We start from the raw sequence: 23,501 nt of genomic DNA, 5'->3' as shown, positions 1-23,501 counted from the left end.
TCGACGGCGTACGTGTGCGCCCGCCTCGATACGCCGAGCCGTTCTACCGTTCTACCGTTTCACGTCTATCTATCTCGGTCCCCTGCTCTCTGTAAACATTGTACTATCCTTTGAGCCGACGTCGATACCGGCACGTCGTTGATGCGGCTGTGTGTAGGTGTGTGTTTGAGAGCGAGCGCGCGCGTTCACTTCCTTTATAGACATTTTCCGACTCGCGTTACGTGCTCACGCACGCGAGACGCCACGCATATTCCCCGATATACGTATGGTGCAGCAAAGAACGCAAGGTTGCGTGAAAATTTCTCCAAAGATTTCGTTCGATTTGGCAGAGCTCGCCTTAGCTACAGCTTACCCAACCCCTCGGCAGCATCGCTCGATGGTTCTAACTTCTTCTTTCTCTTCGTACCAGTTCCCTCCCTTTCTCCGGCAAATGTAAACATTCGTAGTCGCGAGGGGATGCACGATTTATCGGCGGTTCCCGTTTGATGGTTTTTACAGAGGACGTAAAGTAGATCCCGGGCAAATGTCCTACGCTCCCCTCGATCCCGATATCCTACTACCTTCGGCTAGGCAAATATACCAGATCCCGTCCCTTTGAACCACAACCTTCCGATCTCCCCATCGCGGATACGCGTCCCTGAACCGAACCAATTTTCGGTATAACTCTACTATCGACTCCTTTTTAATTACGAACCCTTTTATCCGGCGGTTGTGTCGCGTTATTAAACGAGTATCTAACTGAGAGGCGAAATTAGCGAAGGGACAACGGGAAAAGGAGCATCGTTACACTCGAAAATATTCTAAATGCGCCGAACGAAATTCGCGAATGAAAAACGAAGGGAGGAGGACGATGTAAAAGGGAGAAAGGCAAAAAACGAGCAGAGGATAACGGGAAAGTTCACGTGCGCCTGAACATTCTCCCGTCCATATGTTTCACTTATTGCAATTCGCCAGTGTGTTTCATTATAATATTGTAACTAAGTCTCGCAAAAAATTGCAGCGTGCTTTGCACGCGTGTATTTGTAAAGGGAGAGAAAGAGAGAGAGAGAGAGAAAGAGAGAATAGGAAAAGGGAAAGGAAAAGCAGAGGAAAAAAGAGTATTTTCGCAACACGCTTCGTGCTAGCGTTCCTCTATTCCGCTCGTCATAAGAGATCCACAAAGGACGCGCGAGAGCCGCGAGAATGTGTGCATTCGCATCGTGTTACCCTCAATCGCGCCCACCCCTCGTCTCTCTCCGTCGATTTTCCTACGCTGTGTAAACGTCATTTGTCCTTTGAAACACCTTCTCTACGACTATAGCTCGTTAAAGGGCTCCTCGACTGCTTTCCAACACTTTTATCCGCCGGAACGCGGCCACAATCGGTTCCTTTATCTGGATCCGCGCGGATGAGAAAATCATAAAAACCGATCGGCAGCCGTATAATCAGACTTCCACTAGAGCGACTGGAATATCGACGATAATCGACAAGCCATAGCGCTCGCGTTACAGCCTCTTTTCTCTCTCCTTTGCCCTCGCCTATCTTTTATTCACTGAAATAAACGCGTTAATCCGTCTACGATGAGAAGACGCTTTCTTTCGTTTTCTCGTTCTTTCGCGGTTTCCACCGGTGTCGTCTCCGAGCTTCGCTGTGGATATTCTCGGCTATCTGCGGAATGTTTATCGCCCGCGTTTCGTAACTACTCGATACTGCCTGAACGTCCTGAGACACAGCGGAGGCGACGGAATAGAAATTGCGTATTCGCGGAACGACGTACTATTGTAATATACTTAGCACGTTCTTCTCCGCGCGGGATCTCTCTGAAACCAGTTACGTGCGCTCTTAGCTCGCGAGCCAGCATGAAATGAGCTTATATGGGATTCCTTGAAGACGCTCTTCTCCTCGTACCATGCTGCAGAAAAGCTGGAAAGAAGAAGCGTGAAATGAACGCATTCACTCGAAAGGAAACGGGCACTCGTTACGGGACGCGGCACTGATATATTCGATTAGATTCTTCGCTACCATCCTCTTTTCTCTACTAAAATCTTCCCTGTTTCTTTCTCTTCCTCCATACGCGATCGTTTATTAGATCGTTTCATAACACCGTCCGCTAATACGTAACTATCCGGTTGGATAAGTCGGTATAAGGAAGGTGCCAGCAGCAGAGCACCGTCTTGTTATAACGTCGGTGGCCGCCACCTCTCGAGGTACCACCCTGTCCAACCTCTTTGCTCTTTTCACTCGACGAGAGAAGACGAGGAAGAATCCGAGAGGCGAAGTAAGAGCGGAGCGGGCCGCCATTTGGTCCGGACATTAAACCGATATCGTCTTAGATTTTCCATTCTTCCTAAGTACTTACACGACTTCCTTTTTCCCTATTACGTCGCGCCTTTATTACTATCGCCGATTTTGATCTCCTAATACGAAAGCCCTCGATAAACGTTATCTCGTAGATCGCCGGATATTTCGAAGGATAGGGCTAGGTCGGTAAAGATATTATCGACGATGGCGTTATCCAGTCATTGAAACAACGAATTGACTAAAATCGATCGACCCAAAACGTTAATGGGTTACATCGACACGAAATTGTACACCAATTACCATGGAAAACGGTCGGGTTAAAATGATCACTCGTTGAACGCGAAGAAATTTAATGATAAGCGTTCGGTTTAGCTTAATGGCTTAATGACGTTCTAAAATAGAGAGATTTATGATCGTATGGGAAATTTCTTCCGCAAATCTGTAATAAGGTAATTCGCGATAAATTTCTCTCGACTGCGAGAACCGCGTTCGAATTTCCTTTCTCCGGCAGGAAGGAAGGTCGAAATCGCGGAATATTTATACATTTGCTTGATATCGAATCTGGTTACAGTTTCCGGCGATACCTTTGTTTGCGTATCGCCGAAATTTACATTGCAAATACGATCCTCTTGACTTTTCGATTCCACGTGAGAGAAGAGAGCGGAGAGAGTATATACATGTATATATATATATACACACATATATAGTATAACAGCATTCTTGATTCGCGCGCTAAATTGCAAACCCAACATGGACCCCCTTTCGTGTTATCTCGCACGCCGGCCGCCACCGACGTGCAAATTTTTGCCCGGCAATTTTATGCTGCAGTCTTGTATTACCTTAACGACCTTCTTCCCTCGTCTGCCGTCGACGTTCTGGTCGAACATTTTTGTACGTCGAACCGTACTTTAATATATATTCCCTTGCTACCATCGCGCTACCACCACCGACATCCCCCGCCGCTGGAAGAAGTATTAAAACGGTGAAGAAAAGCGACGAGCAATTTCACCCCTTTTTACGGGACGTTTATAAATCATTCGCGAATTTCATTACAGGTTCGCGCGGAGAATTTAACTACGCGCTAATAAACACGACCCGAATCGCGCTCGATCTTTCGTTGGAAATACGACGCTTCCACTTTGACGTTCGCAAACATAGCGCTAAACTTCAACTTGTTTCGCTGATTGTATTAATTTCACGTTGCGAGCCTGACGTTTTCCAATTCGTTTTACTTTATCGTTAATATTCCTTTCGACTGGACTCTCTCTCTCTCTCTCTCTCTCTCTTTCTCTTTCTTTCTTTCGTATCCTTCTTGTATTCTTCCTCTGTTTCTCATGCACCATTCTTCTCATTGTCGTTCTCTGTTTCAACTCATCGACCCTGACTTAAGACTCGTGCGCTGCTATCCAAACGTTTGCACAGAGTTAAAGGATGAAAATAATAAGTCAACACTTCGTCGGAGAAGTGGTTCCATGTCGGAGTTTCATTGTCCCAAGTACGAAACCTCGATCGAAAGGTTCCTTGTGCAGCCACGTTTTTCCCTGTGTGCTGCAAGCGCCGTAGCTATATTTTATTTATATTTATGCACGCGCGAAATTCTCCAAGAATTGCTATTCTTGGTACACGGGGTTAAACGCGTCAATAATCGATACTCGAATCTCGAACAGTCCGATTGGAATTGCCACATAACCTGAATAACACTGTTGCGAATCTTTAAGAAATTTCAGGCTGCATTTGTTTATTATGTTCGTTTATAGCCAGAATGCCTTTGTAGCATTCTGGAATCTCGTTTCCAGCACGGGTATCAGCAATTATACATTCAAAGGTTGCAACGTATTTAAGCAACTTTCATGGTTGGAATGTTTTTCAATTTATTTCCTTCTCCTCGAAGAGAACGTCGTATAATCGTTCTTCGTCCGTTTTGAATTAAAGCGTTCATAAAATACAGTTTGTCGTTGTTTCCTGGATGGTAATGGCGTTCATCAGAAAGCCAAGTTTCACGTCGTAACAATTTACTCGAAAAAAAAAAGGAACTATTTCTTTAACAAGTTTCCTGCGCTTTTGCTTTCCGTTTAAACTCTTTAGAATCTTCGTGGTTGCTGAACTATCGCGTTAAAAGAAAGAAAAATCTTTCAATGTGGTTAGTTCTGCGAGCTTTCGTTAAAATCGTCAATCATATTAAGTCTGTGCTTTGATAACTCGTAATAGAACAGTTTTATCCGTCCTTGGCGTCGTACGAAATTTTTTCCACCGAGAAGAAGGAGGAAGAAAATTATACGCGCGATATACGAATGCCAGTCACGGCGAAGGGATCTCCACTTTACTGTTTTCGGGCTGCTTCGCTGTCCTAAGCCAGCCAATTTACGGTGCAAACATTAAGGTCGTCATAAAGTAGCGGCAGTCTTAAGATGCTATAAATCGCTCCACCCACACATCCTTCTCGCGTCGCAGCTCCGCCTGTCAAGCCGGGTTCGCGCGCGTCTTCCTCTCGTTCCTCGTCTTACGGCTCGAATCCGCGAAAGCCCTTGACGAAGCGTACCAACAGCGGTGTATTTCACTTTCGCGATGTAATTTCTCGAGCGCGCGTGCCGAACGAGCTTGGCCAGAATATCGCCTCTGTACCCGTCCACGTTTTTGACGTTGAAGAAACGACGCTTGAATTTGTACGAGTCGGAACAATGGCGACGTCTTAAGGCCGGAACGGTGTTGAATTTGAAAAAAATTGCCGAGATGTTCTTCCATCTCGACTGCCTCTTATTTATCCCTCGCACAATATTCCGCTCGAAATACATTCCGTGTCGCGTCCCGCGGGAATGGAATACCGCGGAAAATTTCGAACGTAATAAAGACGAATGCCGTGTACTCGGTGTCCGTCCTCGTGTTATGAATTATTATTAAACTTCTTCCCTTTCGGATACGTTTTCGTTGCAATTCGTTCACATACAGCGCGCGAATGCCGCGTACCAACGCATCGACACGCTTTGCCACGTATGAGAAATCGGTGTTTTGTCACCGACCGATATCGAATCTCAATGCCGTGAATCGCGGTAACTCGCGCGACTGTCCTGGTCGGTGCGGGAAATGGGCATGCGTTCCAGCTGATAAGCTCGCCACCTCGGTTTCAATGCACAAAGAAACACAGGCGGATGCTCGGCAAGGACCAACTTGGAAATAGCGACGGTGCAACCAGCGCGCGAATTAAATTCCTCTTTCAGTCGTTCGTTCCGTTTCGCAGACGAGAGAATGGCGGAATCGAAGTTAGCGAGACATCAAACGGGCCGAGTCGTTGTTAGTTTTGCTTTTGAAGAGGATGATCGATATATTTGCCGCAGCGAAAGGGAACGACAGCGACTCTGAGTTCGGAAAACGTTTAGTTTTCCATGCAAATTACCGTGAAGCATTTTAACGTTGCACAATGTCGTTTCACGCGTTTCGCTTTATTCTCTACGCGTCACATTCGACGCCTGGTCGGGGTTCTAGTTCGCGTTCAAGAGCCTTCCTTTTTGTTCGAAATAAAAGAGAGCTCGGACGAACTGATGCGCGGCTGGTTTTTAGGTCTTCGTTGGAATAGAGGTCGGTATCGGGAGAACGGAACGTGAGCGCACACGTGACGCGGCTAACTAGCACGGTACGTGTGACGGTATAAACATCCTGGTGTTCCGTGATGAATACGGCCGGTAATTACCGAATGGTAATTACGCTAAAATGATAATGACGCCGCTTCCAGCGTACTGGTAGCATGTTTGCCAAACTATTCTATAATTTTACTACACTGCCGTTGCATCCTATACATCCAGTTAGCCCTATTACACGCTCGAAACTTATTAATAATAACAGCGCTAATAACAATAATAATAATAATAATCAGAGTCAATAATAGGAGGGACGATCGTAGTACCATCGATTTGTATAGTTGTACGCAAATTTCAAACTTGCGGTTTCCTGATTTAATTATCGCATTATCCCCGTCGTAGAGCCATCGTCGCTTCGAGCTTCGTTTTTCGAGTATTGCAAGCCGTCATGAACCCGAGCCTGTACGTTTAGAAAGCACGCGCCGCGACGCGCTCAATTGAATTCGTTCGTCCGTTCGTTTGTTCGACCGTGCAAATAGAATTTTGCGATTGTTAATTTCCATAAGCGGGCGCGTAAATACTTAGGGAAATTGCGTTGGACGAGCGACGCGCCGGTTTTTCGGTAAAGGGAGAAGGTGGTGCACGCGAGCGACAGCGATGTTTCTGCAGCGTGTTCGTAATGTCGCAAATGGGATGATAATAATTATTACAGAAACGAGCACTTTGCGGTGAACAACGGTGATCGTGGTAAAACATTAACGATAATGGCATCGTTTTCTCGAAATTGCCGTGGCGCCGGGATCGCACGCGCTCCCGAAGCAACGCGTAATTTTATATAGTCCGATGCTTAACGTCCATCTACTCGATAATCGCGTGCCGCTCGTGACGGTCGACTAGCCGCTTTTCAAGACGTCCAACTTTCCATCTTTTCCCACTTCGTAACCTCTTGCTCTGTACGTTTCGTTACGGTATCAGCAACGCGACGACTCTCGCCGGAAAATGTACGCGAATCTCTTAACGAAGGGACTGCCGAACGAGCTACTCCGTCCCTGAAGTTTCGACGGCGCAATTTCGCGGGACAATCGTCGCACGACGAACCATCAATGACATCGAAAGACCCAGAATACAAACGCGACTAATTGGAACCATGGCCCTGGCCAAAGTTCACCGGGGCAACGTCGGTGGAAGGGAGAATGAAGGGAACACGTAATACCCGTTTATAAAAGCCTTTGTAAGCGAGAAGACACGCCGGTCTGTACTACCCACCACCTATTATGCAAGGTGGTCTGTAATTAAATTGGTAATTAAATTATAACCTGACCAGCATCGATCGATTATTTACGTAGCACGTTGCTCTGTGACGTCGCGACCGTGCGCCATCCAACAGACGGATTTTGACATTATTAACGTTGCCCTCTTTGCCTCTCCTCCTAAGTCCTCCTCCCTCCCCTGTGTCCTCTCTCTGACTTCCCATTTGAGATTCTCATTCCTGGCACGATAACGGCCAGGTAACCGAGACAGTGCCACCAACGAAGGAACCTTGGAAGGGAGCTTCGTGGTTTAATTATCTTCGCCTTCATCGTGGAAGCTGCAACGACGACGACGACGACGAAGACTCCGTCGTCCGTACCAGTGGTTTCCTTTGCTCGACGACGTGACACCGTTTCTAATTCTCTCTTCCACCCGACCCCTGCCCTCCTCTGCCAGCCGATTACATTATTAATATCAACGCCCAGGCCAGGCTGGCGCCCGGGTAGACCGACAAGTTTTTGCCAGACGCGGCAATTTAAATGTATGTATGGCGGAACACGCGAGCACACGGAGAATTCGAAATTATCGAGAGAGAATCGAACCGCGCGACGGTTCCGCCGAGCCTGAGAGAGAGATGCTTCTCTCCCTTCGAGACCTGGCGATTCCACACGACCGACTCGCGGTCAACGACATACGAGCGTGAATAAATAAAAACTCGAGCAAGCAGGAATATCGGAGGCTCGAAAAGCGACGGTTGAAACTGCACGGTGATAAAAAATTGATCAGATAGCCGTAGCGAGATTCGAGGCCGGACCTTTTCGTTGTCAGACGAACGCCCTACCAATTGCGCAATCTAGATCGTTGGAAGATATTTCCGGCCTAATCTTTGGAAATGGCTACCGCCTACGGCTCGACCGATCTGATAAACACCGCCTATGTTCTCGACCACGCAGGGAAATCGATCTCGTGAAATCAGCGTAAAAATCCCGCTATCTCCCTCTGTCCCTAACTCGAAATAAACTTTCGACGAGCTACCACTCGGCTAAAGTCGAGGGATAAGGGCGATTAAGACGATTTTCGAGATTGTCGCGTGCAACTTCGGAACGGATAGCGAGCAAACGATCGTTCGAATCACTTTCTCCCTCTTCGTGAGAGAAATTTTTCCAATTTCGGTCGAAATCCTATTGCGTTTAAGGACTAATCGCGTTTCTGCGAACGATAATAAGCGCGATCGGATTCAAGAGTGGACGCATCGACGCACGCTTAGCTGATTTGATTTCCACAATTTCCTGGGGAGCCAGCGGATTGTCATGCGGAACGCGAATCGAGCTATAATTTAGATCGTGCGTCGGCGAGAGAGCGAGAAACGGGAGGGTGGTGAGAAGGGCCAGCTCGTGACGGCCAGCGGTCCGACTGGGATAAATGTGAGAGACGAGACAGAGAGAGAGAGAGAGAGAGAGAGAGAGAGAGAGAGATGGGGAACGGATTGACAGTGCGAGAGGGTGGAAAGTGGGAAGCGGTAGAGCGGAAAATAATGCAGCGTGCAGAATTACAAATTACACGCTACAGAAGCACTAGGTCCCTCCCCGTAGTAGAAGAGGAGCTCTGTTCGTTCCGTTGATTACACAAACAACATTCGTCGTCGCGCAGAGGGTTAGAGGGAAAGAGCTAGAGGAAGAAGAGGTTGTAGGGAAATAAGGGATGAGGACTGCGCGAGCGGGTGGTATCAAACGTAGTCGTTACAAAGCCGGCTATTAATCTTTATTACAAACAATCCTCTGTGTTAATTCCGTGTAATTTGCCGGCAGTCATGTTCCACGACATTCTCTGCCTACGGGATGTCGTATACGCGTTGCTTTCTCGCCGACCGCGACGCGTTTTCGATTTAATTGTCTAACTCCCCGGAGGGAACTACCGATCGTTCCCTTGTAAATTGTAACAACGCGAGCAGGACCTGGATAGAGCTGCGTTGGGAATATAGCTCGTAGTAAATATCATTAATGCGCAAATATTAATACGGTTTATTAATACGATTCGGATTGATTACCTTTACTTGTGAAAACAAGTTCATTGCGGCCGCGTGGACAATTTGATTCCACTCGTTTACCCACCACACACATGCGCTAAAATACGTTCGTATCCTCGAAGAAACTATTCGCCCGTGATATTATCTTTTGATTAATTCGATCTACCGGGTACCATTACGTGGCAAGAAATACCGGTAAACACGGAATCACTTTCTAGTATGCAAAATAAGGTTCTTATCGTGGCGCCATTGAACGTAAAACCGAGCAAAATGTTCGTACGCGGCAAGGATGCGGTTTATTTAAGAAGTATTTACGTCACTGTTTATCGAATTTTCTCCACGCCATTTGACCGTATCTACGGGCGCAATTTTGTCACGATCTAGATTTACGCGAACCATCGAGAATCGTCCACGAGACCCGGAAACGGTCTTTCCCACTAGCTCCAGCCCCGGTATCTCGATTGACCAATATCTCGAAATAACAACGAGCAAAGAATCTTCTGGGGATGATGTTCGAAAGCGATAAGGAACTAGTAGTATCCCGATATTCTGCCCCTCCGTCCAACAAGCTTCCGATCGCTTGTCCGCGAATAAGAGGTAGAAAAAAGCGTGCAAAAGAAGGAACTCGAGTTTTACGCTTCAACGTACACGTTTTAGCGCGCTCCAAACATCTACAAACACCTGCTGTATCGACTACATCGTTTCTTCTACGACCGTGGTCTAGCTTCCACGTTAGCTCCTCGGCGGAGACCTCCCTTCGGATTATAAGGCGGCACCGACCTAACGTTCTTTTTGCGGCAACATGTCCGAACAAGGCGGGCATCGATTTCGCATCTTCGTGTCTCGCTCGTAAGAGCAGAGCGCACACTAAGCCGGCGCAACCAGACCAGAGGGAAAGGACGACTTCCATTATCCGTGCTCTACTTTCACGCTCGACGTTTCACACCGCACTAGCAGCCTGTCGTTTGCGGAAAAAGTGAGTCGTAACGCGACGAAATTACCGCGCGTATGGCCAACGTGAACCCAAGCTTCGCGGCCTTAAACTTAAGGGCGGATGGACGTTCCGTGGATATTACTTTTCTATTCCCGCCATCTGGCAACCGACCGGGATGCGTTTCTACAGAGCGTCAAATTCCAGGAAACTTCGATTCTTTAATTCGATGGATTACGTTGCTCTAGTTGGATCATCGTGTCTAGTTAGCAAGGACAGTTAATTATTACCTGTTAATTGGAAAATTCGTAACGTTCGTTGATAAACAGCAACGTAGTGGAGTGATCGCGTTATTCACGGAGTTCGTTCAACTTTTATTGGTTTTATCAACCACCGGATGCATCCTATCAAACGTCAGATGAATTCAACGCACGCACGCGTTAAAGTTTCACACGTTCCCTCTCTGTTTTCCATCAGACGTGCTTTTTGTTTGCTCGACGAAACAAAATCGAAGAAGCTTGTGAGATTTCTCGACCGATACGTAATCGCATTTTTCCTCGGCCACGAAAATGAAAACATTCGATCGCCAAAGGGAACCTCGTTAATTTAAAATACACTTTGCGATGGAACTTGGGCGATGATGATATTGCAGCGCGGACTTAGCAAGTCCGCGAAATCTTGCCAGACTTGGCAGACTTAAACGGCGTAACTTTCACGGAACCTATACAATATTCGAGTCGAGACATTCTCTTAATTATCGCAAATTATTCATGAACTACATCGTAACCGTGGAACAGTGTTCGGTGATACGCTTAGGTTAGCGACCACGTACACCGCGTCTTGCTGGCGCGACGATTAGGATGTTCAAAGGGCGATGCGAAATTCCTCGCCTAATAACGATGTCGAGTTCATAGGGAGAACAAACAATCTCTCGAGCGTTTTTCTCAGCTGTAGGTAGCTAGTAGTCGTGTTTGAGGACTAAGCTTGGCGAAAGGTAATCTATCAACAGATTAGGCAACTTACTCGCCAAGTAGTTGTTCCTAACAAACGACTTCCAGCATAGCCATTTTTCTTGCCACAATTCCCGGAAACGGAACTTCAGATATATAAGAGCAAAGAATCTTTCCAGCGAATTCAGTCAGCGAATCTTCCTGCCGCCCTGGAAGAATCAAACTGTTGGGCAAACAGATTTCTTCTCGCTAAGTCTAACGGGCAAACGAAGTCTACCGCCGGAACATCGCGGCGAACGTTCCAGAAATTCGACGAATACCCTCGATGATAGGGGGTTGAACTTCTCCCGAATCGGTTCGACCAATATTCCAAGTTCGTGTCTACGTGTGTCTATCGCTAGCGAATTTGCGCGAGCGTGTGGGATCGTGAATTTACACGGTTGCATCTATGTTTCGACGCTATCGACATCGGGACGGTGTGCAGCGAGTGGCGGCGGCAGAACACGATTTTGAGCTCTTTGGTATCGAACATCCGGGCAAGCTTGACGTTAGACTATATACGGCGAAGATAATCCACTGCTAAGCTCGCTCGATTCGCAAAGACTCTACCGTTTGCTTGAGGATTTGCTATTTCGCTTGACTTCCTTCCGCCCATCGGTCCCTCCTTCTCTTTCACTTTCGGTACACCTCGCCTCGGTGTTTCGACTATTACCACCATCGTTGTCTCGAAACTGCTCGACGTACCAGTTTTCCCGGCGACTGGGCGAAACAGTTGCCGGAGAATTGGTCGAGGAACGGGATAGAGACAGTGAAGAAGGGCGAAGACGCGAAGAGAGAGAGGGAAAAATCGAATCGAAGGCGTTGATGGTCTAACGAGTAAAAGGCAGAAGAGGAAAGAAAGATGAAAAGAAAAGACCGAGATGGCGGGAACGTTTTGTTGCCAAGTGAACAACGAAACGTTGTTGTTCCGAGCAGGAAGCTCGCTGCCACGCGATGATAAGAAAGAATTCGCTCTTTATCTCGGTAGGCGGCCAGCTTGCAACGCGAAAATCCTTCCTGCGATTTTATTCCCGAAACGCCGCCTGAAAATAATTCTGCATCCTGTCTGCAGAGAAACCAACGTTCCCTTCGCCGAGAATCTTTATCTCGCGAGGAAAAAAATAAAAACCTCGACTCCATGGTGGATAGGAAAAGAAAGCTGGCATCTCGAATTGAGCTTGATCTTTGTAGCGTACCGTGTTCGCGGGGCTTGTAAATTCTTTGCAAGCGATAACAATACGGATAGAAGGCATCTGAAGATAGTCAGTCGATGCAGATGCCGTGAAACATTCACGAATCCACGAATCTTTTTGATCAACATCAGCCTGCCCGAAGCTATAGTTCCTACATCTTTGATAAATTATTTCTTGAAACTTAGATGACTAATTTAATTTGGTCCAATTATATTTCAGAATCTGTTCACCGCGCCATCTTCTGCCTGCTACGTTGAAATTCACGAAACAAAATTCCAAGTTTGCTAAAATTGCGCATAAAATTCGACTAGCTCGTTTCGAACGAGACATATTTTTCACAACTGGCAATTCCATCGAAACTTGGTGCGATCCGGTACGGCAAATTTCTTTGCCAACTCGGTCGGTGCGCTTAACAAATGCATTGAGTGAATTTTAAACGAAAGGAAATGGAAGAACACCGGAACAGAGGAGGAAGAATAATTAATTACCTTTGATATCGATTCATCATTCGAAATTAATGCTAATTCACTTCGGAAGATTACTCCTTCCCTTTTTCCCCTCGCCCCCGATGATAATAAATGTGAACTTTTCATGGCAAAATGGCTAAATGCGACTCCCATAGTAGGCTATTGATCGATCGGGTCGGATTTATAGATTAATAAATCGCACGAGTGCATTCATTACCGGCTCGCACGACACACCGTCCAAAATTGCTTCGAGCTGATACTGTTTTCGCGGTGGCGCGATGGCTAACCCAGGAAACGAGGATAAAAATGGCAGCGCGTGCCTCGCGTCGATTCGTTCCAATTCGATCGACTGCCGATTTCACGAGATATAGAGAGAGAGAGAGAGTTGTTATAGAATGGGAAAAGAGAGGAGAGAAAAAAAAAGGAAAGCGAGAGGCCGAGAGAGCGATACCACCTGGCATCGGCCAATCGGCTCGATTATATCATCGTTTCACGCGAACAGCGCGCCAAATATTCGATTTTCATGTGGCGGTGAAGAAAATCCAATACTTGCCATCGGTTTTTCCCTGACGTTTCGTAATTACGTATTCATCGCAGCATAAAAGGGAAATTTGTCGCCTAAACTATTCTGCTATAAATAGAAAATCCCCGTGGCTTATACATAGCTTAATTCGTCTATTTTTAAAACCGACCCGAATCGTCGATGTCTAAGCATTGTTTCGCAAAGTTTGCGTCATTTTCGTGTCTCGTGACGCGCGGGTCGCGTAATCCTACGTTAGGTAATCGCGCACGAATTAACCATAGCTAATTAGTTTCGGGACGCACGCGGTGTAATTGCAGCCCTGTCCCCGCATCAATTTGCCAGTCTCGGTGATCTCGGGCGCGAAGAGACACAAACGAGAATAGAAGGAGATAAAGCGCGCTTGCTCGTTCCAGTGTGTACAGTGGCTCGATTAAAATATTGCACGCGGCGCGTATTTAGACCGGAACTCTACAACACCGTGGAAAGAGCGAGAAGTTGCGGCTCGTATTCAAGGCAACGGATGCGCGTTTCACCGTACCCCGGATCATCGTTTGTTCGAAAAGGAATCTCCGCGAGCAGCCGACAGAAATCTCTTACCGGTATTGGCTGGTCAGTGGTCAATGAACGGCGCGTGGCACGATCTGAAAGAGCGAAATACAAAAAAGTACGAGTTCTTGCACGGTTCGCTTTTCGAGAATCCACCTAGACGTATTCATCGTCTTTGCTAGCCAACAAGAAGAAGACGAGGAAGAGACGGCGCTGGCACGGTGTTTCCAGCCATTTTTCGCTACTTCGCAGAAAGAAAACCGAGTAAACGATGAACAAACATTCGTCGATACATCGGTTCCTTTCGCCAACGTACGAATTCGCGTCAAAGAGACCGCAGCTCGTATCTTGCCGTCTAATCCACCGTAACTTTGATAAGCATAGAGCTTATTCTAGGCTGACGTTGCCTTACAAACTTCGTACTACTTTCGTTTCTCAAAGTCTACCTATCGAAGCGTAGCGTTCATCGGAGTCGTATACGTTCTCTCGCTTGTACGTGTAAACCCGCGACATTGGGTCGTTGTAATCCCCTAGTTCGACCTATCACATGGTAGTAACCCCCCGCGGAGAGAGGATATATAAAGGATGTATAAATACGTCGGATTTCTATTGTTTTCCGATCTTCGGAGCACGCTTCTATCAACGACAAGTTGTATTTCATGGGCACCGTAAGACCCTATCAAGGCCAAGAGCCCGACGATAAATAATCTCTCTGCCCAACTGCTTGTACTCTTTCTGGCGCGATAAAACGCATCGATCCAGAGCCATTCTGTCCCGCAGGATAAATGCTCGTCGACCGGGTGTGCACTGGCCGAGCTACACCCTCTATCGCATCGCACGGAATGGCACAACGCTGTGCAGCTTTATTCGTTCACAGTGCACAGCGTCGTCCATCCGCGCATACATAAGCGCCACGCTGTTGGACGGCACGAATAAATAAACCGATATTCCGGTGACGGAATTGCAAGAATTTCAGCCAGCGGCCAAATGACGAGGTCCAACCGGCAGCTGCGCCAACCGTTCACGCTCGACAACGCGTTCGTGAACGACTCTTTGTTTCGACCCTTCGCGTTTGTTCGTTCACCGTCAGCCGTGCCATCTCACACGATCATTCTACGAATGACTATTCCATCATGGGCTCCTTGATTACCGGTCGATGCTAGAATCGAGAGTGAAGAATTAAAGATACGGGTGCCAGCTGTACGAGATGTCATATCGAGGGGGAAACAATTTCCACGGTGACGAGTTCGCCGAATGAAAGATGTTATGATACGATGCGCGGACTGACTGCTCGCGCGGCATATCGCGGGAATGAGTGAGAATGAGCGATAAAAGCCGATTGATTTCTCTTAATAGGAGCACGCCGATAGAATAGAGAGCAACGCATGTGACAAATAGCTCGAATTTGTCATCCGGAGAAAAAGCATTGTTATATCGGAGAGCAATCGATTTGTACCAGTCATCGTCCGCTATAGTTCTAAGAACTAGGCAAGCGAGGCTCGTCGGAACCGTATGACTTAAAGACACGCGACTTCGAACGATCTTAGAAATGCCCGGGAAATTCATCCATCTTCAACGGCAGATATGGTTGCTGCAAAAAGCAATATTAAAACATCACGATGTACGAGCAGATTTTTGAATTCCGTCGCCTACCATAGCTCACCTGCACGCCAACTCTCTTTCCGTCGAGCTCATCCTGAGAGCGCGCTCATCCTGCATTGTCAGTCGCAGCTGACAACGCGAGTGGAACAACGAGCGGATTTGCATGCGATCCAAGATCTATTACGCGCGGCCAGAAACGCTCGCAAGCGGCACGGCACATTTTTCTCTTTGTGCCTCTCTTTCTCTCGTTTGCATTCCGTTTTCAGCCAGCGTCGACCGATTCGATTCGAAGCTGCGCGCGCTACCAGGTTAATTTGAGTGGAAATCCTCGTTTCGGCCCGCGTCCCGCTCCGCCCCTACGTTACACGCACGACCGGCCAAACGATGCAATTTTTTAATACTCTTGGATGACCGGCCGTTACAGCAAACAGGCGGTAGACGACGCTCGCTCGTGTTTTCCATGCGGCGAAGGTTAAACACGATGTAGAAAAGTAGCCGTCTTCCGTTCCGGGAAACCAACGACCGTAATTTCTGATATTGCTACGCGTAATTGATTATCGGGAATTATCGATTCGAGCGGAGCGTACACGGGATGCCGCCGTCATTTTCGCGAATGTAACGGACAAAGGGGGGGAACGGTGTATGGATTTGTCAGGCGCGAAACCAGTAAAACGATTCGCGGTCCCATTGATGAAATGAAACATTTTTCCGTAATGTTCGGCTACGAAGAGAAATTATACGAATGTGGTAATAGGATGATGATGGTGATGGTGGTGGTGGTGGTGGTGGTGGTGGTGGTGGTGGTGGTGGTGGTGGTGGTGGTGGTGGTGGTGGTGGTGGTATTGTAACGCGTTGAACCGATGGAAAACGAGCGTTCGACGTACCGACGGGAAACGGTCGGGTGTAAAACGAATGTACCGTGAAATAACAGACTGCTCGAAAAAAGGTTTTAAAAGAGCTTAATTCCATTATTTAACGAAAACATAAACACACACGCGCTCGTGGTCCACGCAGCGACGACGCACTGGTTGCGCGTTGTTATTTTCTCGATACCCGTGATACCCGTGTGCAAACGTGTTTAAACAGTTCGCGTAACACGTTTCCCTGGCACTCCATTCCGCGAGTAGACTTTTTTACGGATCAACTGGGAACAAAAACACTTGGAAAACAACCCGTTTGGTAATCGATTTCGATTATTTATACGCGCGAGATTGTACTCGTTTCCAGTTGGAAAATACTACGCGCTTTCTATGTCTCTCTCTCTCTCTCTCTCTCCTTTTCTTTCGGTTTCCATCGAAAGACACGAAATACCCCGGTATCAACAGCTCCGTCAATTATTTACACGCTGTTCGCTGGAAAGACGCGTACGTCTTCTAAAAAGTCCGCGCGAAACTGAAATAGTAATGCTGTGGTTTACATTTGTTGCGACCGAATTGCGCTCCACCGTCGAATGCTGCTGCCGTATTATTCACAGGCATCGCTGCGAGCGAAAGAGAACTAAGCCTCGAGCCCGCTAACTTTTCTTATTCCGAGCTCGTAGCACGTTGCTGCGAGCGTCTCTAAGTGCAAGCACGCCCGGCTGCATATCTCGGAAATGCGTCGGTTTACGAGATTAGGACTCGACTAGACGAGAGGATAGAATGTAACCGAAACTTTTTCCCTCGTTCTCGTACATTTTATCCGGCGGCCGCGCTGGTCCTCTTGGTCTTTTCGCGCGGTTACCATCGTCCTTCCCTTCATCCCCAAGTTCCTTCGCGGTGACCGAAAAAAAAAAACGCTGGGCAAATAAATATAGTCAGGCCCCGTATTCTTTGCTAAGGTATTGTGGCCGGCGCGACGCAGTAAAATACGATGCTTTTATTATCCCATGAGTTTTAGCATGGCGCAACGCGGCCAGAATAAACTCTCGAGACGGGGTAAACTGCGGGAGTAAAACCTTTGCGCCCAGGCTAAACCAGACGGGATCTTCGGATCTCGTATCTCCTATTTATCATACAAACTTTTCTTCATTTTTTACCCGACCTGACACCGGGGGTTACCCTTCCGGGCTCCGATCCGGCAGAAATGGCGATGGATTTGGCGCGATGAAACCGATCCCCCGATACAGACCAACACGAACATCGTACACTACGTCGTGTCGCGTCGGTGAGTCAGAGCCGACAGAGAGAAAGAATTTTTTAGCCACGTGAAACGTCGTTGGGCAACTTTTTGCGATTGTCGCGATGCTAACACTGCGGCAAGGGAAGAACGGAAACGGGAAACGAGCAGGAAAACGGTGAAAAACACAGTCGGGGATGAGAAAGACGAGGTTAGCGCGAGATAGATCGCGCGAGGACGTGAAAACGAAAAAGAGAAAGATGGAGGAGACCAGGCAAAAAGGGCGACGATGGAAACTCGGCTCTCGTTCATAACTGGACTCGACTTGATTATGGTCGCCACGAGCGCATTGGCCGTTTTAGCTTTGGCGGTTGCATCGAACGAGGTGGCCGCTAATGGGCCGGATATGGGTGAAAAATTATCTCGGCTTAATGCTGGCGCCCGTTTTTCGTTATTAGCCGGGATTTTAAGGTTCCACAGAGAGTATCGTGGCGGGAGACGACAGTTCGTCCAAAAGAGAGAACGGTAGTGAGAAAAAGAAAAGGAAAGAGAAAGGGAAAGAAAAAAATTGATGAGATATATCAACGACCTCGCTGCTACATCTCGTTCGTAGGCTGACCGCATTGAAATTTATTCAGCGATTAAACGTTTGATCGTCGCACCAACCGGTACACGCAATTCCATTAGAACAGGCTGGACGGTTGATTTCTAACGCGAACCCCGGAATAAACTAATTCGTACGATTAGCCGGTAGCCGCGTTATTCCATTACACTGGGTCCAACTATTTATAACGAGAATCGGTGTGTATCGAACGACAAGAAATTCCGACTGTCTGCTATTTTCGTTAAATAATACATTAAATTCGAAATACGCGACTAAATGAAGTAGATAAAAATACCGTAGAAAATAAAACGTAGAAATACGTTGCATTATAAGGTCATGATCGAAGTTTAAAGGGAAACAAACCGCTGATAGCTATCAGAAACGTTCGATATACCGCTCTTAATTGTAAAACATCTCCAAACGGCCAAATTCTTTCACAATGCCAGCATGATCGAAGCAATATATTACGAAATCACCCCCTAACTATTTCATGATTTATCAAACACCGCATACACTTAAGAGGGGTGGCAATTGATCGTATCCGAATCGAGCCGATTCGGCGATGCAACAAAGACCAGCCGCGCGGTTCTTACGCTCGAGAGCTTATCGTCGAAAATGCAGGCGAATAAATCGGCGCGTTATCGGCTGTACTGTCAATGGGTGGAGAGAAGTTATCGGCGGTGGACCGTTGCACCCCGTGAAACGTTCACGGAGGCGCGCTCGCGCGATAACGATGCAACAGATTCCCATCGATGACGCCAGAAGTACGTAATCGGGCTTGGTTCGGTGAGCACACCAACCTCGCAGCTGATCGACCCGCAACTACGATGTCCCGGAGATTACGGGATACTCAATTAAGGGATTCGGTATCATAGAATTCAAGAGCTTCGGATTAAGGACGCTTATCGCAAGAGTAACTTCAGATTATACACCGCCGTGTTTCGTCGTTGCATCCTGCGTGTCGAATTCTATCTATTCGCCCGCGACTCCTGAATAACATCGCGAGTTGTAGCGATTATTCGCACCAAGCAGCGCGCTATAGGTTTTCCAATGGCTGGTGAAATTCCGGAGCGTCCAACGAACGTTGCTTTTCCATCGAAATTCTGTAGAGACGAAAGAACAGGACGAGATACAGGAATACCGTGACTAGTGCAATCGATGCCAGATACTATCGCAAGGTAACTGACCTTCGATCATGTATAATTTCAAAGCGACTGTAGAAAAACAAGTAACGCTAATGCAGCGGCATATGATTTGCGCCCTGCTACCACCGTTAGCGTAGGTAATTAGTAATATCTGATTAACTAAACCGGAATGGAATCGGATTAAATGAAATCGGAACGCAAATCGCGGGACCTCGTAAATCAGCTTATCCAGCTGCGACTTGTCCTTTATTCATTGTGTTTGAGCTTATTTGCAGTTACATTCTACATTTACCGTCTATTGCTCCCGTGCCGATAAATATCCTACCATTATCGTTGTCATTAAACAGCCTGTCGTACCCTACAGTTGATGATTAATTTTAAATCCCCATAAATCACCTATTTAAATCGTTCGTTCGCGCCGTGACAAGCGTTCGATGACGCGTGTTATTTGATGAAAATTCACCAAGGCCGATGCCCTGGCCCTGTCTATATCGTTGTCCTAAATTCGAGATTCCAGCTAATCTATCGCTCGCCTTCGTATCATTTACGAAAGTAAGAAGAACAAGAGTAGGATACACGCGATCATCCGAATATGTTTACAACCGACGATGTAAACAGACTCGAGCAGCGAGACGCATATATCGAGATTCCTATCTAATGTTCCAATGTAACTATTTGAACGCATTAAAATACACGTCGATATACCAAGGAACGTAAGGCCACGAAACAAGGTCGAGGTAAAGCAACGTGTAAAAAAAAAAAAGTGACAGTGAACTCACCGATCATCGTAGACGAAACCCGCTTGCAGGGTGTTGCAGTAGAGGGCCGTGGCGACGAGGGCGCAGGCTACGGCTAGGATATCCATGTCACATCGTGGCGAGGACGGTGGCGGCGGCAGCGATGTCGACGGTAGCGGCGGTGACCTCTTAACTTGTTGCACGTCCGCGGGCCTTCCTCTTCCACCACCTCCACAGCCCCTCCTTTTCCACCTCCTGGCTCCAGCGGTTCGCCGTACGGCGGTCGAGACGTCCGCCGGACGGTCCAGCGACCGCCGCTCTGACGCCTGCCCGGATGTATCTCGCCCGGGACGAATGTCGCTGACACGTCGCGAGAAACGAGCCAGTAATCAAGCCGCGGCTTCGTCGTGCCGTGACGCGCGACGTAAAACGATCTGATCGGCCGAATCGTCGGTGATGCTTCGGAGACGACGTTCGAGAACGCGGCTCTAACGCGGCTAACTCGATCGTCAATGTTCGTGACGTCAGACCGTCTGTGGAACGGTGGCGCGGAGCCTGGACATCGGTGCTCGACGCGCCGGATTTCCGAGGAACACGCGACGGAGTGATCGCGGATCCACTGGCTGCGTATTTATTATCGTCCCGCGCTCCGAACTCGCTCCTACCTTCCAACGTATTCTCCTCGAGTTTCTTTCTACCAATTGTCAGCGAACAACCACTCTCCGCGACACTTATCTCGACGATATCACTGGTTGACCGATCGCGTTCTCCGTTTGATCACTGCTGAACGCGACTCGAATCGCGATCACTCATTGGAAATCGAGTTTACGTTAGATTACGATCGTGCGACGTTCCACGTCGAACTGCGCAATTTCCAGTCCGTGCCGTTCCAACGATTTTCGTGCAATGTTATTGTAATCGAAGAGCAACACACGCGACCGCTTTCCTCGCCGCGATAAACAGGACTGGTGCGACGCGACAAGGTCGGTCACCATTAACGATGTGTTTTCGGGCCGAGATTCACCCGACGGTTTCTCCCGAACGAGCTGGCGAGAATGATACGTACAAGAAGGTTTTCTAATTGTAAGAGAAACAGTGAATTCGGTATAACCGCGACGCGGCGCATGTTCCGAATGCGGAACGCCAACTGTCGCGCGCCCCCCGAGGACGAGCGCTTTATAGAAGCGGGAGACGGGCATTGATCGGACAGGCGCTTGCGCTTGCCCGCTTCTCTGCTCTTTCTCCTCCTCTTGCCTCCTCCTCCCACCTCCTGCTCCTCATCCTCCGATATGCTTCCTGGTCCTCCTTCGCTTCTCTCTTCCTCTTCTCTCCTCCTCTCCTCTCTCTCTCTCTCTCTCTCTCTCATCCTGGGCTCTCTTCTCTGCATGCTTCTCGACAACCTTGCCACCCACTATCTACGACCGGCCGCGTGCACGATGCCGACCACGACCACGACCGCGACCAACGGACTGGATTAACCGCAACCCCGACGACGCGACGTTGCTGACCGATAGCTGGCCTTTTAGAAAATGACGCGCAACGTCGTCTACGGAGCCTCCGCCGCACGCGACGCGTGCATCTATGAATTCTCGTCTTAGACTTTTTCGAACGTCTTGCGATATCGCTAGGTAGATAACAGTTGACTGGAGACACTCTGCAAGAATAATAGTTACGTGTCCGCCTTTAGTCGTTGAATCAGAAGAATGCTGATACGAGATAGAGAAAAATGGGCGCGACGATTGTAATCGCGCGAAGGAAGAAAAAGATGGATGATGAAGGAGAAAAAAAAACGCGCAGACAACAGGTGTTAAAGAGATTCTAAGATTTCTTTTCTCCGCGAGTTAGACCGCTGGTCCGCAGGTTGGTATCGCGATATTAAATAGGGTTGCCGTGGCTTGTAACGTGCTCTCTGTCCCTCGGTGTTGCCGTTTCAGTCCTCTGCACCCTCAAATTACCACGATTAATCACTATAGTCGCGAATAATTAATTGCGCGCAAGGGGCTGCGTGAAGCGTACATTCGTCATGAGTATTGTTTTAACCGTTGCAGTTGCGCTCGGTGATAGTATACTTAGCCGTGGCGTACACGACTGCACCCATCTCTCTTCGAACGAAAGACATTCTCGCAGAGTTTTCAATTAACCAAATGAATGTGCTGAATATCGTCCTTTGCATCGGATAATGTGTTATTCAATTGCAACGCAAATTATCCGTACCGTTTTCCGCGTTACCTACGCGTAATCCTCGCAGTACCGCATGGCCTTTGTTCAGCAAACATTCAACGCGATTCAATAGGGACGAATAAGAAAACAGTGTGCACGTTTTATATAATCGTTAGATCCGTTGCATCGATCTGCTTTCGAAATTTTATCATAGCTATTCGACGATCGCGCGTGTATCGTTTCGAAGCTTTTAATAAATAACCGCGAACAAGTTAACGTTAAACACGAGCGTGCGATCGATCCGCGATTAATATTAAACAGGTGTGGACAATGAAACGAGCTGAAAAAAAGCAATCACGAGAGAACCCCTAATCAGCCTGCTTACCGCTTAGCCCCCTGTCACATAAAGCACGACACATAAACGCGCTGGGTAATGAGAGTCGATCGAAAGTCAACGAAGGGACCAGAACGGGCCATGGGTAAACAATTGTGCGCGCGGAATGGGCATCGGCCGATTATATACGGGAAGGAAGGGTCGAGTGTATGAGGCGACGTATATTACGCTGCACGTGCACACCATCCCATTGGAGCCACTACCCTCCAAATGACCTTTGTCCTCCTTCTTTCTGTTCCTCGTCCTCGTGACCCACGGAGCTCGATGAGGGATCGCTCGCGAGTATCGACGCTACTGCACGAGTCACGAACATACCGTTTTTGCCAACGAGATATCTGTCTATAGCTTCAAACGCGTCGTGTCATCGCGAAATATATCGTAAAAACACGTTCTCCCATTAAATTCGAGTATAATATATTCTTGCGAAGGGTCACGTAACACCTGCACATGTTCCCTCGTAATTCGCACGAGCTCGATATCGACGCAACCGGCGCGTGCTGAATCGCCACAACGATCGCGTAATCAATTAGATAACGAGCCTTATACCCGGCGGCTTAGGGGAGAAAAAATGTTTCTAGAGTTGGAAAAAAAAATATTACCTTCCGTTGGCCGTAATATGAACGAAGCGAGCGTGTACATCGCGACGGGGCACGACACAGCTGTGGGGCTGAAGGAGGCAGAGAGCGTACCGGAGACGTGTGGCGGCGGTGGGTCGCGGTGGGATGTGTGCGGCTAGGCTACCCTGTTATTTGTCCCACGCGCTGGCAGATTAAGATAATGGGCTAATGCGGACCCTCCGCGCGGTGTGCTGTTCCCGGCGACCGATGGTGGCAGCTGGACATCAGTATGTCGGCGGGGGAGGAAGGGTAGAGATACGATGACCGGCGACCACGCGATCCTCCCGGACAAGCCCGGTTATACGCGCCTCGTTGCGAATTATCGTGCGAAGTAATCGCGGGGCATGCGCCCTTCACGTCGGCCTCC

At 48.0% G+C, this 23,501-nt stretch overlaps 1 protein-coding gene across 2 annotated transcripts in view; it reads right to left on the bottom strand.

Moving 5' to 3' along the window:
• Positions 1 to 23,501, bottom strand: part of Tmtc2 (Transmembrane O-mannosyltransferase targeting cadherins 2) — a 215,607-nt gene that overhangs the window by 146,012 nt on the left and 46,094 nt on the right. For both annotated transcript variants that reach the window (XM_033332298.2, XM_033332297.2), the window contains exon 3: positions 20,006 to 21,617. In XM_033332298.2, coding sequence (XP_033188189.2) covers positions 20,006 to 20,091 — 86 coding nt within the window. In that variant the 5' untranslated portion in view covers positions 20,092 to 21,617. The remainder of the gene's footprint in view (positions 1 to 20,005; positions 21,618 to 23,501) is intronic.

This window comes from Bombus vancouverensis, chromosome 8 (assembly GCF_051014615.1).
Source record: "Bombus vancouverensis nearcticus chromosome 8, iyBomVanc1_principal, whole genome shotgun sequence".
Lineage (NCBI taxonomy): Eukaryota > Metazoa > Arthropoda > Insecta > Hymenoptera > Apidae > Bombus > Bombus vancouverensis.
The sequence above is the reverse complement of the archived record's forward strand: the minus strand, read 5'-3'. Positions and strand labels throughout refer to the sequence as shown.